The following is an 18,910-nucleotide window of genomic DNA, read 5'->3' as shown; positions in this document are numbered from 1 at the left end:
TTGGCAATTCCCAACGCTGGTGGTAACAAGGATCTTCCATCTCCTTGCGGATGTAACTCTGACACTTTGGTATGGACACACAACCCATTTCCAAGAACATTTGGAGAGCGTGTAAGCAATATTTTTACTTTATAAAACATTCCAGTTTTAGGGTTGTGTGACACAAAAGCAGAGCTGGACTTTCCAGTTCATACAACAGTGGAGGCACAGGCGGTCTGGCTGCACTGCAGGAGCACAGAGGGTTCTTTTGCTGTCACCAGTGTAATGGGAAAGAAAGGAAAAAGCAGTGGGATCCTGGGCTCCTAAAAGTGCTGATTTTAATCTCTTTGCCTTTCCAAAGCAGGAAGTTCTTGGATTCTCTGGGGCTCTAGCAATCCAGTAATTCCCTGGGGCCCCAGCTGTGTAGGCTGATCCCTGTAAGCCCTGCTGGGTTTTTTGGCCAGGAAGGACCTGGTGACCTCCTTGGCTACAGCAGAGTGCCAGGACCTCTCCTGTATTTCAGTACCTTTTCAAGCCAGTCCTTATGTCCCTACTGTTCTCAGGGTAGGGTGGAAGTGGAAATGCCTGGCACTGTGCACACCTCTCACACCTGCCCAAAATGAACATTTTGCCAATATCCTGAGTCCCAGTTGCAGAAGACTGGGTAAAGAACAGCAAGTGAAACTGGAGCACAGCAAGTGAAACTGGAGCACAGATACTTCCTTCTCTTGCAGTTTTATTTCACTTCCCAAAAAAAAAAAAAAGAAAGAAAAAGAAAAAAATATCCAGGGTGGGACAACATGGGAAATCAGGCAGGAAGGTAGGAAGGTCCTGCCTTTGGTTCCCACAATGGGAGTTCAGGAGGACTGATTCTAAGTGGCTGTGTCTTCCTCCTCCTCCTCCTCTTCCTCTCTCTTTGAGGCATGGGCCTCGTAGATGACAGCACAGACCCCGGCCAGCCAGGCTGCCGTGGTGCCAGCAAGGAAGATGCAGAAGCCAACGAGGCCCAGAAAGACATAATCCTGCTTGTACAGCTGGGTCAGGCAGCTGAAGTGGAGCTGTGCCTCTGCTGCTGGCATCCTCAGGGCACGCAGCCCTGCTGGGGTGTAGCAGGTGATGTTGTCAGCATCTGCAGAGAGATGAGCAGAAGCAGGACTCTCTAGCCTGTATCATCATTTAATGAATAGGAGTGCTGGTAGAAAAATTATGGGAGGCTTGCTAAAGGCCTGAAAAATAGCTGCAGACTTCATGCCCTCCCCCCCATGGCTTGGGTAAAATCTGACAGCCAAAACTGTGCTAAACCCTTGCCAAACCACAATTCCCAGGCTGCCAGAATATTTTTTGCTCTGTTGGCTCCATAGGATTATATTGCCCACTGGATTATGCCACTGGCAAACTGCTGTCCCTGCCCTCCTCATCTCTGCTGATTGAGCACTTTCATCTTCACATAAGAGCACCTGTGTTTGCTGGGGTTTTTGTTTTAATCTCCAACACTTTCTGAAGTGATACAGTCTAAATGATGCTGGAATAATGAGGCTGCTCTGGGTTTGACAAGGTTTGCAGTCATGCACAGCCTTACCTGCTCTGTGAGGCAACTCATCAATGATTCAGTTCCACTGAAATAACAACCATTCCCTGTCATATTGCAATATCTGCAGTGATAAAGCAGATGCTGTCTGCTCCCTTTCAAGTTAGTGAAGAATCAGTGTGGTGCAGGGTGTGTCCCCAGACATCCTCTGTGGGTTTTGAGCCTCCCAGACACGGTCACTGTGGTGGGGACATCCTGGATGGACAGAATGGAAGAGCCTGAGGGAAAGGGAGCACTGCTCCATGCATGGGATGGAATGGGAGTGGTGGAAGGGAATTTTTATTGCTTTACACTGTATTGTATATGGCTGAGTGATGTTGTTCATGCTGATCTTGATACTGGCCCTGAGTAAAACTGAAGAGCTTTTATCTCTCTGTCACCCAAGTGCAGCCAAACTTGGGCAGCTTTGTGTCAAAACTCTGATGCACAAACATTTCTGAAGGTCAGGAGCCTTGCTAAAGGCCAGGCTGGGGTCTGCTTGCAGCAGATTCCAGAGCTCTGTCCCAGTATCCCTTTGGCCTGGAACAACCCTCAGTTTAAGGCTGCCTTTCCTACTCCTCCCCTCCCCAGCAGCCTGCAATGAGCTTTATTCTCCTGTTGCAGGGTTCAGTGGGTTATCTCCAATCTCACTGCTGAGAGCTGTACTTTATTCCACTGTCCCATAATTGCCTGTATGTGGAAAAAGAAACCCTTTATTGTCTATAAGGAGCTTACTACATCTAATAAAGACCTTGAGATGTCTTTAATTCAGTTCTGTCCTAACACCAGCTTCCAGCTGCCCTTCCCTTTTTTCCCCTTGGGCTCTTTTGTAGCCCTCTCTTATTCAGTAGACAGACTTTCTCAACCAATTCTCTCTTGCAGCTCTCTCTCACCATTGTGCCCTGCATTACTGAAACCAAAGCTTTTCTTGTTCATGTGTGCTGTGCTGCATCTCTTTCCAGTCTGGAAAAGCTAAGTCCATGTGCTGCAGCTGCAAAGCAAAACATCACCCTTGGGAACAGTGTTTTTATGGGAAAGGGAACTGGTGATTGCCCTGCCTCAGCCTCTCCAAGGCCCAGTTATAGAATCTCTCAATATGAGCTGACTTTGGGGTGGAGACAAGGCAGGAAATTCACAGCAATGATTTTCCCAGTGCACATCTCCCTAGAGCTGTGTGGGGCTCCTCATTCTTGGTGCTGCAGCCTTGGGGTGCTGTGCAGGCACAGGGACACCTGAGGTTAGATCCAGGTGTTTTAGGGAAGCAGCATTGTCCCAGCTGCACACTACACCTTTGGGGTGTGAACAAGAGGAATTTTTCACGTGTGTAACCCAGCTGCTCCCATCCCTGGTTTGTGTGACAGCAGAAAATGGCATGCAGTGAACTGAACTTTTCGGAAGGAGAACAGAGGGCTCTCTCTGTTCCTCACACATCTGTGTTCACACAACCCTCACCTGGAAAATGCACATCGCTCTCCATCATCCAGGTGATGAAGTCCAAAAAGGAACAGTTGCAGTGCCACAGGTTGTCACTGAGCCCCAGGAGCCTCAGGTTGGGCAGGTCCCGGATAGTGCTGGTGTCCAGGAAGGTCAAGCCAGTCCGGCTCACATCCAGGTGCCTCAGCCAGGTGTTGTTGGCAAAAGCATCTTTCTCGATGGCCACAAGGTTGGGATTGTCCGAGATCTTCAGTACCACCAGGCTGAGGAGGTGGGAGAAGGTGCTGAAGGTGACCTGGGAGAGGTTATTGAAGCTGAGGTCGAGATAGACAAGCCTGGCCACGCCAATGAAAGTGAAATCCAAGTCATCCCCCAAGAGGTTCTTTCTGCAGTCCAGATAGACCAAATCAGCCAGGAAGCTCAATTCCACTGGCGGCAGGTACGAGACGTTGTTTGCTGCCAGAATCAGCTGCCTGGTGTCCAGAGGGATGTTCACAGGGAACTCCTGCAGCTGCTGCCCGGTGCAGTTCACCTCCAGGTACTGACAGCTACACCTGCTCGGGCAGCTGATCCCCTGGGATGCCATCCCCAGAAGAAACACGAGGCTCAGGGACCGTGGGCTACCTGAAGGAGACATGGTTTGAGACCTTCCAGGCTGCTTAGCCCTTCATGGAGTGCAGGCAGCTCTATGGCAGCTGCAGTGCCCTCCCAGCCATGCCGAGGAGGTGCCCAGCTGCAAGGCTGTCGGGAAGCACTCTGTGGCTCACCTGAGCCCTTGGCAGAGTGCCCAGCTGGAAACCGAGCCTGGCTTTTACATGGGCAAGTGCAGAACGGTGGCTGGAGCGTCTCTGTCTCACACTCGGTGCCAGGTGACACCTCCGTGATGTCAGTGGCTTGCAGGAGCTGCCTGCTTTTGGGGACACTGCTGTGACCTTGCTGGCCTGCTTCCAGCTGGGTGGAGGTGTGGGAAGCTGTGCGTGGTGTGGGAGCATCGGAACTTTGTGGGGAGAGTGTGAACAGCCCAAATTTTGTCAGAAACGATGTTGTGAAAAATGCATATTTTATGATTGGCTTTTCACAAATATTCAAATATTATATGTGCTATGTTAGAAAGTTATGCTGTATTAATTTTCTTAAGTAGTATGGTAGATATAGTTTTAGGTTATAATATAAGGTTAAAATAGAAACTATGCTATGTAAGGTATAGTTTTTTTTCTAAAGAAAGGACTTGTAGCAAGATAGCAACCACAGGACACCTAAATCTTTCAGAGAAAGAGAATTTATTGCTCCATTATCAGAAGAAATGAACTTCTTCCTGCCTTGCTCAGCCCTGGAGACACCATCAGGATTAAGAGGAAGAAGCTGACACTGACCAGACAGAATCCTGTGCTTGAATGGAATTTATACATCATATATGAGGTGTATCAATATACAACAGGCTGTTGCTTTTAAGGGTTAATCCTCTGTTAACGTGGGTCATTTTTTGGGGCTTATTTTGCCCAGAAAAAGGTTCCCGGATGTCCGTAACTCTTTATTGCCTCATATTGTCCCAATCCAAATTGTCCAAATTATTATTACTCTAATTATATTACTATTTTCATAACCATTTTATTACCATTAAACTTTTAAAATTTTAAAAACAAGTGATTGGCGTTTTTCACAGTGTCACACTGCAAGGGGTGGTACTGGTTAGGTGAGAGTCCTGTGCAATGCTGGGCTGGCATCCCATCCACATGGAATAAAACCTCCTTCCAGGAGCCAGGAGGTTTTATCCCATGTGGAGTAGCGTGTCCAGGTCTGGGGATCTCAGCACAAGATGTGGAGATGTTGGAGAAGGTCCAGACAGGCCATGAAGATGCTCAGAGGGCTGGAGTAACGTATGGGAACAGGTTGTGCTGGGGCTGTGCAGCCTAGAGAGGATTATGGGGAAAAACCTCACCAAAAGGGTTTTTGGAAAGGAGGAAGAGTGACTAATTACACTGGCAGGTAATGAAAGAACAAGGGGGAATGGCTTTAAACTGAAAATGGGCATGTTTGGAGTGGATGTTAGGGAGAAATTCTCCCCTGGGAAAATGATGAGACACAGGGTGCCCAGAGACGCTGTGGCTGCCCCATCCCCTGGAAGTGTCAAAGGCCAGGCTGGACAGGGCTTGGAGCAACCTGGGATAGTGGAAGGTGCCCCTGCTCATATCAGACGGAAAACGAGGTGAACTTTAACGCTCCTTCCAGGGATTTTATGACTCTTGCAGAGGCCGTGCCAGCCCCGCCTGACAGCTCCTCAGGGACAGGGCCGCCTCACCCCGCCCTTCCCCTCACGGCCAACGGCCGCGCCGGGGCGGGGCCTGCCAAGCCACGCCCACCACGACACCGCGGCCGCTGATAGGTTAGGAGAGGGCGAGAACGCGCTGAGCCCCGCCTTCCGATGACGATGCGATCTTCCAAAGGTCAGAGAGAGTGCGGGGGCGGGGCGCGGAGGATTCAAGCAGCGGGCGCGCTGCGGTGCTGCCGTTGGGTCTCTGCCGTTGGGCCTCTGCCGTGTCCTCGCCATCGCTGTGTCCCTGCCACGTCCCTGCCGCCACCGCCGCCATGGAGACCATGACCTTCCCCCGCTACAGCCCCGACGACATCATCAGCTACCTGCGCTTGCACATCCTGGAGGGCGCCGAGGCCCGCAACCTGGTCAAGGGCGACGTGTTCGGCAACCCCAGGGTGCGTGAGGGGGCCCCGCCGGCTCCCGTGTGGGACGGGCACGCTGGGCCGGACCGCGGGGTTGGGTGGAACGGGCTGGGGTGGGCTCGGGGCTCTCCTCGGGCCTCGCTGGGAAGCGCAGTGCTGTCACCTTTGTGAACTCAAATAATGCCGGCGTGAGGTCTACTTGGAGCTACAACAGAGCTATATAGGATTACGTGCTGTTTTAATCCAGATGCTTATAAAAGTATAAGTGATGTTAACCTAGAATTAGCAGCGTGAAGCTTGTGCTTTAACTTCAGGTTTAAGCAGCGCATGGCCTGTCTTCCCCAGGAACTCAAAATAGTTCAAACATCTTTCGGATCCATTTAGTGCTTTTAAACCCCTCCCTGCTTCACCCCCTTTCATCACTCTGAGCGTTTAGTATTAGTGAGTGAAGAAAAGTGGCTTTAAAGCAGAGTTGATGCCTCTAAGTGATTCCTGGTGATGTTGTTGCCTGTTTTTGAGCCTGCGGTGAGAGGGGTCTGGCCCTGCTTGTTTAGATGGTTTTTAAGAAGCAAAATGTTCACAGATTAGTGCTATTAATGAATAATTGTATGGCTTGTAGGTGATTTTTTTCATCTTAATTTTAATAATTAATGAGGGGCACTCGTTGCTACAGGATTATAATTTCTGTGACCTTTTTTAGGTTTTTTGGCATTGTTTGGTTTGGATACTGCTCAGCAAGCAGCAGAGTAATGAAAACCAATGCCAGACACACACAGTCAGGGCTGTAATTGCCTGAGCTGACTGCTGCCCCTTAAAACTGAATTATCAGCAAATAATGCTTGAACTGAAAAATGTTGAAAAGGAAACTTGGTTGCCTTGGTTGGTCAGTGAATTCAGCCTTCATGTGTTAAAAGCTGAATGCTGTCATGGCCTGGCCTGGCAGCCCTGAGTAATCAAACATATGGAATCCTGATTCATGTCCTCTCTTCCTGCAGCTCGAAGTTTTACACCTGATTTACCTGAGAATCCTGCAGAAAGTGTGTGGGATCCGACTGGAGCACGCCTACATGGTAGGGCTGCCTGTGGCAGGGGTGGTGGGATGTGAAAGGAAAAAACTATTGGATTTACCTTTTCTTTGGGATGCTAAGGGTGCCAGAAATGTTTGTAAGGTCCAGGAAGGAGTGGACAAGCTTTTGGAGGGACACCTTGCCTTGAAAATCCATACTGGGCTCCTGCTAGAGGAGGTTGGACTGATCTGGAAGGAATGGAAATATTGTTTTTTATATTTTATCATCTCCACTCCTCCATTAACCGAGAGGAAAGTGAGGAGAGGCTGATACCTAAATTGACCAACAGTTCATTTACCTACTGTCTCTGGTAGACAAGAACTGATCCTTGTAAGTGAGAATAAGTAGTTTTGTCTCATGGCTTTTCTGGATAAACTGAAAGGGAGGAGTATTATGTGCACAAAATAACTCTTCTGCCTGTTCTTCCCAGGCAGTGCCAGCAGCTGCCATGCTGTGCTGTGAGGAAGTAAATAAAACAGAGTTTAGATTCAGTTCCTGAGTTTGTAATGTTGCTGCTTTAGTTATTATTGTATTTTTTTGTCTTTTCCAGCCAAAGTTGACCCTTAAAATAGTGTGCTATTTACTTTGTTGACATTTTCAGCCTTTAATATCCTTTTCCTGTAGGTGGGAAGATCATCCTCAGTGTTCCTAATCTATTGGGATTATTTTATGCTGTGGAAAATGCTGCATAATTTTTATTTTAAGTATTCTCTACTTAAGCACTGACTCTCTTTTTACTCTTTTTGCTCTTTAGATGCCCCTCAACGTTGACATCATGTACCCACAGATCCATGAAGGCTTTCTGCCTGTCTGTAACATGTATATCCACATGTAAGTAGAAGATGCTTGCCTTGTGCTTGCTGGGCAGATGCTCTGGGATGAGAGGACAAGATCTATTTTGCAGCAAATGGTTACAGGACAAGAACAGAGCCATGGTCACAGAACCGGAGTCACAGTCTCTCAGCTGAGGTTGTGTTTTGTTCTCCTTGCAGGGAGCACTTGCTGCCCATGTGCCAGATCAATGACTTCCAAATTGCTGATGTTTTAAGCCCAAGTAAGCAAGTGCCTTGTAATCCTTGTGTTTCCTGGGTGCTTTTTCTCCTTGGGCATAGCCAGATGGGTGTCTAGTGTGGAGAAATGTCCTTCTGGCTGCTCTTCTGGCCCTTAAATAAGCTGCTTCTAGTGGACAGCTCTTATTCCTTATGTGGGCTGGTGCAGTGAGTAACTCAGGGTAGCTTTGAATGCTGTGAATCTGTTGAGCTGCTGGTCTGGAGATGGGCTGTGACAGTGTAATAATAGATGGGGGTGAAAATTACCCTGGAATGCTTTGGGATTTCTTATGCCTGTGCTCCACTCCTTTCAATACCCAATTGTGATTCTGCCACAACACAGCTTGGAAAATGCTGCTCTGAAGAAATCTTTCACTTCTGGATCTGTCTTATCTAAGACATTTAAAGCTTTTGTAATCATCTTTCAGAAAGTTTGCTTGGAATAAAGACAGAAAGTCCCTGCAGTTCAAATTGCTGCCTTCAGTTTGGCTGATAGCTACAGAGAGGTTCTCTCTTCAGAGCTGCAGCTCAAGATTGACACTCTTTCTCTCTGTGGCTTTTCTTGGAATGGGAGGCTGGTGTGTTAACAGCCTTTTCTCCCAGGTGCCACTATTCATTTGTTAAATTACACTGAATTGCTGTGCTGGTAACCAGCTTGGTGCTGGTTTTGTGTAGTCTGAAATCTTTGCAAGCTGAGTGGGGGAAGAACTAATTTGGACTTTGTTTTGTAATTTCTGTCTCCTTGAATTACACTTGGCCCAACTTTTTGGAAGCAATTGCAATGCTTTTGGAAACCAGCTCAGTGCAATTCCTGTTTCAGAGACCAAGAGGACAGTTCGTTTCTTGAGTGGCATCGTCAACTTTGTGAACTTCAAGGAACTCCGACGTGTGGACTACTTGAAGCTGCAACAGAGCTATGTAAGATTAGATGCTGATTTATTTCAAACACCTATAAAAGTATAACTGATATTAACCTAGAACCAGGAGCATGAAGATTGTGCTTTAACTTCAGGCTTTTGTAACATGTTGGGATGTTAAATGTAGCCAAGTAATTCAGGAAGGTACTGATTATTAATTTGAGTATTACTGAAAGGCTTTTTTTTCCCCTCCAATGTATTGGGGAGAAAAAGAAATATTACCTATGTATATAAATTATATATATTATATAATATATATTTTTATATAATATACATTATTATTACTATATATATAGTAATAATCATGCATACTATAAAATATTATATACAATATAGATATTTTATCTATTATACATTATTATTTATATATAGTGTATAATATAAAATATAGTGAATATAACATAATATATATATTGTATATATTATATATTTTATATATATGTGTATATATGTATGTATATCTATGTATATGTGTGTATATATATACGTGTGTATATGTATATATATGTGTATATATATATCTTTTCCCTTGCAATAAATTATTGAATACTTCAGCCTGGTAAGTGAAGGATTGACACCTTGTACCCTTTTGAGAAAAGTTGGGTTGTAGGTGGCTTCTGTTCTGAACATCTCAGTAGTTGAGAGATGGTGCATTTCATGGGAAATAACGATGAGCAAGGCTCTAATAGAAGCCCAGAGAGAAAGCACACTTCTCTAAAATTAAATATTTAACTTGCAGAAATTAGCTATGGAGAAAAAACAACACCTGGAGGCTGTGAATCGGGAGGCAACACTGAAGCTGGAGAAACTGAAGTGAGTGTGTGGAGTGAGCACTGTGAGATGCTCTGCTTGCCTTTCCTGCTCAGGCTGGATCAGTGGGCCAGTTGTGTGGGGCTCAACAAGTCTGAGTGCAGAGCCCCATTTCTGAGTCATAATGACTTGGTTCAATGCTACAGGCTTGGGGAAGAGGGGCTGGAATGTGGCCCAGCAGAAAAGGACCTGGGGGTGCTGGCTGACAGCAGCTGAACAAGATCCAGCAGTGTGGCCAGGGGAATAGCAAATGGCCACATCAGCAAGTGTGGCCAGCAGGACAGGGCAGTGTCCATCCCCCTGTGGCATGGAAGGGGAATGGAGCACAACTCTGATGAGAGGGAGCTGAGGGGGTTTATTCCCTGCTGGCAGAGGAAAAAAAAACCCCAAAAACTTTTACAGTGTATGGTTGCATTGAGGGAATCCTGTATTTGTGTGTGGAGAACTAGGTTGAAACTTTTTGCTCTTACTTGGCTTTTAGTGATGTGTCTTTATCCCTTCAACAGCTGGAGGAAGCTCATCTTTAAATTAATACATGAGTAAAGTTGTCTTCCTTAGTTATTTGATATGTTTGCCACAATATCTCTTTTTCAGGCCATTTAGCCCTACTGCCTGTGTCTTTGCACCATTAAGTTTTGGTTTTGCTTGTGGATGATAGCATGAAGAAATGTCTGGTTTCCAAGAGAGCTTTCAAAACAAAGTGTTTTTTTTTTTTTTTTCTGACAGCTGCTCTTGGTGTGTGCTACACAGGGGGTTCCCTAGCTGGGATAGGTCTGCATTAATATAAATTATTTGTATGACAGATAATACACAAATTTCATAAATGAAAGTCACCACCAAAATTGGTAGGAGTGTTGTACTTTCTCATGCTTTGCTTAACATGATATGATATTTAAACTTAGTCCTTTATGTTTGTGCCACTTCTTGCCAAGATATCTCTTTAGATTGTGCTTCAACTGCAAAATCTTACAGGCAAAGCAAAATAAGATATATTCACTTGAGACTGTCTTGCACTAATTACTGAGGTTGCTGGCTGTAAACTCTGTGGAGGCAGTGATTGTTTTATCTGCTGTACTCTGACTGGCCTATAATGATGCTGAAACTCCCCAATATCTTTGTTTTTCCCTCAGCACAGTCCCAGCTGAACATGAGGCAGAGATCAAGCAGCTCACAGAGAGCATTCGGGAGCTGGAGCAGCAGCTGAGGCAGGACTGTCGTCGCAAACAAGTAGGACCTTGTTCTCTATTTCTCTGAAAACCTGCTGTGTGTCCCTCACTTCTCTTTATTTTATTCCCTTCCATCTAACTCAGTGGATAAAAGAGACTTTTTTTGATTTAAAACAATGGTAATTTTAGCAAAATGCTGTTGGGCCCCTCATTGTTTCACTGTGAGGAATGTGAAATGTGCATTAAATCAGACTTGGGGAATACAAAAGTATAGTTGACTCTTTTTTTGAAATGCATTTCTGCAATGACTTGGGAGATGCACATCACACTTCCAAACAGGAACACAGGGATGTTCCTCTTTGTTTTCTATTTCAATTCCAAGAATTGGAACTGGAGGTGGGCCATGGCAAGAAATGAGACCCAAGAGAATGCCTGGCAAAAAGAATGGGGTTAACTGCAGGGGTGACTTTTCAGCAGTGCAAACTTTCCTCTCAGGTCTCATGGATAACTTTTTTAGCTCCTTTGGGAGAAAGAAAATAATCCATGGTTAGGATTTTTTTGTTTTGTCAACTCATGTCTCTGTTATTAGCATTATTAACCTTGTGTTAGACTATTATTTGGGACTTTATGTTAAATCATATTTTTCCCTGAAGAAGAGAGCCCCTGGCAAAGAAAGTTGTGGAGGTATAATAACTGCCAGGGTCAATAAGAATAGGGATGGCAAATTTCTTATTCCTATTCCTGGTTACCCACTGCTGGCTGCCTCCCCAGTGCTTCCAGTGGTTTTGGTGACAATATTCTCTTTTCCTGTCTTTGAAATCTTACAGATTGCAATTTTTTCTGCTGGTTAGGACATTCCAAAGGACCCATAAATAGGATTTCTCCTATGGACAGATCTATGATAAAAAAGGATAAGGCAGGTAGCAGCTGTAGAGATGCTTGTTGAAAGCTTGGTGCTTTTTTATTTTTTCAGACACCTTTGCAAGAAGAGACTTCTCAAAAGAAGGCAGATATTGCTGAGAGAAACCAAAACCTGGTGAGTACACCTCTGTGTGGCTGCTGGCTGCAGATCAACTGAGAAATCATCTCTCTTTCTAGGATCAGATTATTCTTGGAATTAAGTCACTAGAAATCTGGACCTCTGAGGTGCTGTGGGTTTACCTTGCACGCATAGAGTGGGCTAATGAGGCACAACAGGAGGTTTTGAACTGGCTGCTGTTCTCCCAAGGTGACAGAGCTGGCTCTGGAATGCTGCAGTCACTGCCTCAGTGTCCCTAGGTCAGGAGTTCTGAGGGAGAGAGCTTGTGGCAGTATTCCAGGCTGGATGGGGCTTGGAGCAGCCTGGTCTGGTGGGAGGTGTCCCTGCCCATGGAACGGGGTTGGAATGAGATGATCTTGGAGGTCTTTCCCAGCTCGAACCATTCTAGGATTAGTTAGCAGGCTTTTGGTGGAAAACACCAGTTAGCTGCTGTTCTTCTGCACCCCTTTAAGCAAATGTGGGAAGCAAAATTGGCTGTTGATTGCTTTGATTTGGGATGTTAATGGTGTTTAGAGGAATTTATTTTTAGAACTTCCTAATGAGGAATGACTACACACCAAATAACCTGTCTAGTCATAAAACCATGGCAAACCTTGCTACACAATTCCTCGTTGTTCACCTAATCCCTAATAGCGAAAGTGTTTGTGTCATTACCTAGAATGAGTACAAAGTGTCTCTGGCTGCTTTGAAAGAAGAACAAGAGCAGCTGAAATCCAAAATTGTGGAGAGTCCAGAAGAACGGAAAAGTTACAATGAGATGATGAAAGAGAAGATTAAGAAATTGAAGAAAGAGAAGGTGAGGTTTTCTCCTCTGTCCACACAAGGAGGTATTCTGTTAGAAAAAGCCTGTTTTACTGGACTGTCATCATCTAGAGCTGCTTCTTGAGTGATGGTGAAACACCAGCAGGACAGGTGTTGGTCTGAAATGAAATCACAGCCTCAGAAAATTGAAGGTTGGTGTATTTTTGATGGGCTGTTATTTTCCTTTTGAAAAGCAAGATTGCAGTCACTTGTAAAATCAGGTGTTGAACTCTTGAATCTGTTTGGCTGTTTGCTCTCCAGAGGAGACAATATTTTGTCAGCTCCCAAATATCCTTGGATTTAGAACATGTGTTTCATAATGCTTCTCTTGTTATTCACTGTTTCTGGAATCAATAGCTGTCTTCACTAATATGCTGAACACTGAGTTCCCTCCTAGATTTATTTATTCCTTTTTTAAATTATAATCTCCACTCATTTTTGTGGTTTGAGATTGCTCACACTTCAGTGGTTGGCAGTTTGCCTCTGAAGGTTTTTTTTGTTCCAAAGGTGTAAATTTAATTGCTGTAATTTTAGATATGAAGCTTTACATAACTCTTGTTTTATCAGTGTAGAATTTCTTCACTGCACAGCTTTTTTTTTTTTTTTTCCTAAAAGTGATTACTGATTAATTCAGTATAAAACACTTGTATGTCACCTTTATTTCTGTGCTTCCAAATAAATGCCTTTCTTTTATTTTTTTATGAAGAGCTCATTTCACCACCTCTTAAATATTACTTCTAGTGTCTTTAAACAATGAGGGGAGGGTTCAAAGTTCAATATGCTTTAATTCTATGTAAAAGAACTCTAAAGCTGTTTATTGATAGTCTTTTTCTCTCTTTAAAGCAAGAAGCTACTGAGAGATATGAATATTATAGAGATTTAGTAGATGTTCTGCCATCATGCCAAGTGGAGTTGCAGTTATACCAAAAGAAGATGGAAATACAGGGAGAAAATGTGGAGAGACTGGCCAGTGTATTATCAGAGGTCTGTATTATCCAAATTATATCCTGTTAGGGAAAATTTGATGTCTAAGCAATGTTCCCCTCTTTCCTTTTCACTGTAAAGAATGACATTTTGAAGTTTCCAAATTCTTTCTTAAAAATGTCAGTAAAACATCGCTGCTGCTTTGCTGGGTGGCACTAGCTAATGTACTATGCACTAGCTATTGACCACTTTGAATAGTCAAAGGCTTTGTTGCCATAGAAACCTGACCTAAAATAGTTGGAGCTGTCTTGGGGTTGTTGGTAGGAAATGATGGGAAAAGAAAAGTGAAATCGAGTTTCTTCTGCCTTGAGAGTGAAAACTAAGAATAAAAAATGGTTACTTCAGGAAGAGTCATGTCTTAAGTGCCTTTAAATTTATTGATATTGCTAAGCCAGACATTCTCTGATGAAATGTTTGTCACAATACAGTCCTTTGCTGTTTGCCACTAGATTTTGGGATAATGGAGTTGTTAGGAGCAATTGAAAAATGTTATGGAGTCTTTTTGGGTATTTGTATAGCATGTGTTCAAATGAGGCTTGGCAAAAAGCTAGAGCAGAGGTCACAGCCACTTCTGAAAGCCGTCCTGGGGGAGGGGGTTTTGTCCAGGTGGATGTATTTATAATCAGAGAAAGACCAGGGAACTGGCAATCAAATCTTCAAAAAGCTACTTGTAATCTTAGCACATTTACAGGCTATGCTGTCTTGATAATTTCCTGCCCCCGTTTAATTTATTTCTATTTCAGTTATTTCTATACTTCTGTGCTCTAGATCAGAAACCTGGAGGATCAACTTGAGAGTTCTCAGGTAGAGCTGAAAAAGGCCAACACAGATGAAAAGCCCCTGAAGAGAGTGGTGACTGCAAAACGTGAGAAGCTGCCTACAGCTGAGATCCAGCTCAAAAAGATTCGTGAAAACGTTGAGCTGCACAAGTGCACCGTGCTCGAGTATGGAGGGGCTGATGTTTCTGCCTGCTGCTGCTTTATGTCTTTGTTATGTGCTGCCAAAGTCCATGGCTGCTGCAAACACACAGCTTGGCACTGAGGGGAAAACGAGCAGTGTGGGACAGCTCTGTATGAGGACCAGGAATATGCTGCAGGCAGGGATTTGGGGTCTCAAATCAATAATTGCAATGTGACTTGACAGCAATTCTTTTATTGGAGCACTAATTTAATTTATAATGCTTATTCTTGATTCTTTTATCTTCTTAAAGAGAATGTCACATTGGGATAATTTTCCAACTTATCAGACTTCAACAAAGCCCCATTTGCCTTTCATGAATTTTTCATAATTTCCCTTGCCACTTTTGCTCATTATCAAAGATGTTCAAGACCCATGGGGAAATGGGGCTTGCATCTCAGAGGAGCATTATCCTGACATGATGCTTCTAAAACAAAAGGAAAAGTGTCATTTGATCAAAGCCTCTCAGCCCCTCTTCTTTCCTCCCATATGCTGAAGGCAGCACCAAACTGCAGCCCTGGAAGGTCCTGGCTTCACTGTGAGCTTAGTGCTGAGCTTTTAGGGAGAAAATTGATTTTTAAACAATTTTCATCTACACAGATAGAGAGGAAAGGGAATATGGAACATTATTGGCTGTGATGGAAGGGAGCTGCTTGCACATGGATGGGAAAATCAAGTAAGATTTAGTCAGGCTTGAGGTTGGTGTGCAGAGTGGCACTTAGTGTATTGTACCAGCTAAAATAAATTATTTGGGAGGAAAATAGGTTGGGCATTGGGAGGAATTTCTGGACAGAAAGGTGATTAGGCCTTGGAATGGGCTGCACAGGGTGGTGTGGAGTCACTGCCTCTGCAAGTGTTCAAGGAAAGACCAAGCCATGGTCAAAGTGACAAAGGGGTGTTCATAGGTTGATCTCAGAGGTCTTTCCCAACTTAAATGATTCTGTGAGAAGCAGCTTTTAATTTAGCAATGAAAGCAACATAATCTTATGCTCCTTTTCATCAAAAGTTGCTGCCTATTTCTGTTTTTAATGTGTCAGGTATTTCCCTTGAGTGATAAAATTAAATGCTTTGATAAGCAACAGGGGAAGGGAGGTAACCTTGGTTGAAGAAAAGAGTTTTTGCTGGTGAATAAAAGAAATGTCCTGACTGTTCCCTTGAGGTGGGAAGGTGCATATGGGCTCCTGCTAAGTATGAGTTTCACTTCTTGTACCTAAGTTGTTCTAGGTTAAAAATCACATTAATTTCTGAGAAAGTCAATTCTATTTATCGTTGCTGGTTTTATGCTCATAAAATGCAAGGTTTGCTTGTGGTGGGCTTCAGTTTCATCTGGAATGAGTCAAAAGGCTCAATACTAACTTTTTTTTCTGTCACCTTTAGACATTTCAACAAAGTCCAGGAGGAGAGGGATGCTGTGTGTGACAAAGTTACGGCCATTCGCAAGGAAATCAAACAGATAAAGGACCAAATTGAGCAGCTGAAGGAAGATGCTGAAGAAACAGCAAAAAAAGCCAAGGTGAGGGTTTTTTTTTTTTTACCCCTCCAAAATCTTCTTACATTCCTGTTGTAGTGTCTTCTGTGAATGCTGCTTTTTAAGCCATGGATGAAACACCCTTGAAATCATTTGAGTCCATCAGACCACTCACTTGACATTGTGCTTGATAAAGATTTAACTTTGCTGATGGATTTTATTTTCTCTTTCCAGGAAATACACCTAATTTTGAAGGCTGTAGTGGACAAGTGTCATGAATCTCTCCTTAAGGCAGTAAAGGCTTCTGCAGCCTCAAGAGCAGAAAAAATTGATGAAATAAGGGAAGGGCTGTTCAGCTTAAATCTTCTCTAAATGATTCTTAAGCCTGTCTGAACTTGTGTTCTACTTCCATTGTGTTTGTGCTCATACCTGAACTCAAGAGCTCCTGCTTTGCATGGGAGGGATAATAATTCCAGGCAAATCCAGTTTTCTCCAAAACTCTGTCAGAACATGTTTAGCTTTCCAGGCTGGTCCTGATGTCATGAGCTTGCTGATGTGGATAAGAAAACAGTCAGTTTCTGGTGTTTCAGTCTGCACTTGGTTTTAGTGGTAATATTGCAAATGTTGCTATCACCAAACTGCTCAACATTTTGGACAGAACCCTGCATTTGTAGAAACTGTTCTGCAGATTTTGGTCTGGGAACACCTGGTGCCTTGAATGTTCAAGAAAAGTCAGTACCAGGTGATGCTCCACCACCATTATTCAATTAAGATGAAATCCTGACAGAGCAGTAGCATCCATCTAAATGCCAAGTTACTCTCATCATAAATATTTGTAACTGTAAATACTCAGAAGTATAATTTTAATATCATTTTAGTAAACTACACTCCCTCTCTATGCTCCAATTGTGTCTGCTTTGTGGGGTATTGAACCGTCATCTGTGTTCATCAGTCTGTGTTAGGATGCTCTTAAATATAGATTGATGTTTTGTACTCTAACTTGTGAGTGGTTTTCATTATTTGGAAAAAAATAAAGATACTTAACCCTTTTTCTCTTGTGTCTTTGCACTCCCCTAACTGACTTGGCATAAGGTTTCAGCTGAAAAATGTTGCTTTGTGCATTTGTAGGAATGTGTGCTATGAGCAGCCTTTTGTGATGAAAGGAGGAGGATGATTCAAGCCATCTTTAAAATTTTAATTCATCTCTAGAGGTACTGGCAGGTCAGTTAGGAAGGGCAGGTGCTTGTTCCTTCTAAAGCTCTTATGGAGGCATCAGACTCTTCTAAAGTTTTGCTTTAAGCTTTTTTTTTTTTTTATTTTCCCATTGTAACAGAATTGTTTAGGTTGGAAAAGCCCTGTAAGATGAAATGCAGCCATTAACCCAGCACTGCCCCCTCCACCACTAAACCCTGTCCCCAAGTGCCACCAGTGCACTCTGAAATATTGCAGTAGCATCTCCTTCCTTATCAAAACTGTTTGGGGAATGAGATATTCCCAAAAACTTCCAACAGATACTGCAGGGGATGATTCCAATCAGCAGATCAAGATCCTTAGGCTAGAGAGATGATGCTTGTGTATCCCACTGATGAGGAATTTGCAGGACAAAGAAAAAGCTGGAGTCTGGTTCCTGCTCTCAGAGATTTTGAGTAAAATAAAATGCTGCAATTCATGAAGAAACAAAAACCTGGAAATCAAGTGTTTTTCTATTTCCAATAGGTTCTTGTGCTTTCAATGTTGCTTATTTGTACCTAGAATAGTTATAAATCAAACTAAGGTATGATTTATCTAGAGATAATTGATTTTTAGGTGTGAATTGATTCCTACAGCTGCTTGTCAAAAACTTCTACCCACCTTGAACCACATGGCAGGGCAGTGGGGGGAGTTTAGTGTGGCCTGGAGAGCAGAGAAGGGAGAATGGTTTTGCTGAGGCAATGCAGCTCCCTTTTCCTCAAGAGGGCAGTGTTTGTCAAAATTTTCTTATTTAGTTTTTTTTTTCCTAATCTTTCTGCTTTAGCTACTGTTTAAAAGTGTAGTTAATTTTTTTTGCATGTACTTTAGTATTTCATATACAACATAAAGCTTGCAGCAAGTTGGGCTGGCCACACTTGTTTGAAATGTGTGGAGTTATTAACAATAATCTATCTGTACACAAGCTTTTAAATTCTGCAAGCAGTAAAAATGGCAGTGGCTAAGGTGGGAAATGGGTTAACAGAACACCTTTTAAGGGATGGAAGGAAATCTTTTCATCACTCCTCTCTTGCCTTTACTCCAGAGTATGGAAGGATCTTCAGAGCTGTCTCAAAAGTCAGATTTTGTAGGTTTTGGGTGAGAGCAGGCGAGCCAGGTTTGTATTTTCACATTTTCAGCTGCTGGGACAGAGGGATGAGCTGGGAGCTGGCCACTTGGTGGGGATGTTGGCACGGAGAGTGGCCCTGGATTCACGTTCCATTCCTGCCACAGCTCTGCTGAGGAAGCCAAAGGAAAACCTGCTGAATCTTCAGCTTCAGGATAACAGCTTTTCAGCTTCCATAAATCCTAGGACCAGCCGGCACCAGGTAAGCTACAAGTTCAAACTCACTGACATATATTTCCATCTGAGGATATGACCCTTGATGCTGCCAAAGCAGGAGCTGCTCTGGAGGAAGGAGCCTGCACTTGGGAGTCTGTTCCCTGTTATTTGTGCAGGGGAAGTAGGAGGGAGTATGAAAATCATGAGGTTGTGAGGTGCAGAGTAAAGAAATCTGGCAGATAAAGGCACTTGTGTGCTGAGGTCTCTTGTATGTATCATCTTGCATGTTTTAGAAAGATTCTCTTGATGTTTCCATCAGGCTCATTAAAGGCAATCCTTATTATGATACAGTAAAATAAATGTATCATTATATACATTTACTTTATATATATATATATATATATATATATATATATATATATTATATACAAATAGGCTGGAGATACCTGGGAATAAGACCAAAGAGAAAACTTGGAGCTGAACATCC

At 43.5% G+C, this 18,910-nt stretch overlaps 2 protein-coding genes across 2 annotated transcripts; one reads left to right on the top strand and one right to left on the bottom strand.

The window, feature by feature from the left end:
* Window positions 1-851: 851 nt before the first annotated feature.
* LRRC52 (leucine rich repeat containing 52) lies at window positions 852-3,617 on the bottom strand. The gene is made up of 2 exons (XM_054286079.1): window positions 2,999-3,617; window positions 852-1,108 (listed from the first exon to the last, which is right to left on the bottom strand). The coding sequence occupies exons 1-2, from the start codon at window positions 3,615-3,617 to the stop codon at window positions 852-854; spliced, it is 876 nt and encodes a 291-aa protein (XP_054142054.1).
* Window positions 3,618-5,566: 1,949 nt separating this feature from the next.
* On the top strand, window positions 5,567-16,762 carry NUF2 (NUF2 component of NDC80 kinetochore complex). Its single transcript, XM_054286101.1, has 13 exons — window positions 5,567-5,689; window positions 6,652-6,726; window positions 7,478-7,554; window positions 7,716-7,777; window positions 8,593-8,690; window positions 9,429-9,502; window positions 10,630-10,726; window positions 11,639-11,701; window positions 12,363-12,500; window positions 13,349-13,489; window positions 14,258-14,433; window positions 15,824-15,959; window positions 16,149-16,762. The coding sequence occupies exons 1-13, from the start codon at window positions 5,567-5,569 to the stop codon at window positions 16,284-16,286; spliced, it is 1,398 nt and encodes a 465-aa protein (XP_054142076.1). The 3' UTR covers window positions 16,287-16,762.
* Window positions 16,763-18,910: the final 2,148 nt, after the last annotated feature.

The sequence above is a fragment of the Melozone crissalis genome, unplaced genomic scaffold (genome assembly GCF_028551555.1).
Source record: "Melozone crissalis strain CALT ecotype California unplaced genomic scaffold, PUWL_Pcris_2 ptg000045l_1, whole genome shotgun sequence".
NCBI lineage: Eukaryota > Metazoa > Chordata > Aves > Passeriformes > Passerellidae > Melozone > Melozone crissalis.
Note: the sequence above shows the minus strand (reverse complement) of the source record. Positions and strands in the feature narration are given on the sequence as shown.

Excerpts from the sequence above, each read along its gene's own strand:
- LRRC52 (XM_054286079.1), bottom strand. The coding sequence starts at position 3,617 with ATGTCTCCTTCAGGTAGCCCACGGTCCCTGAGCCTCGTGTTTCTTCTG. Across the intron at positions 1,109-2,998 it reads GAGCGATGTGCATTTTCCAG|ATGCTGACAACATCACCTGC; the intron begins GTGAGGGTTGTG and ends ATCTCTCTGCAG.
- NUF2 (XM_054286101.1), top strand. The coding sequence starts at position 5,567 with ATGGAGACCATGACCTTCCCCCGCTACAGCCCCGACGACATCATCAGC. Across the intron at positions 6,727-7,477 it reads GACTGGAGCACGCCTACATG|ATGCCCCTCAACGTTGACAT; the intron begins GTAGGGCTGCCT and ends TTTGCTCTTTAG. Across the intron at positions 9,503-10,629 it reads CTGAAGCTGGAGAAACTGAA|CACAGTCCCAGCTGAACATG; the intron begins GTGAGTGTGTGG and ends TTTTTCCCTCAG.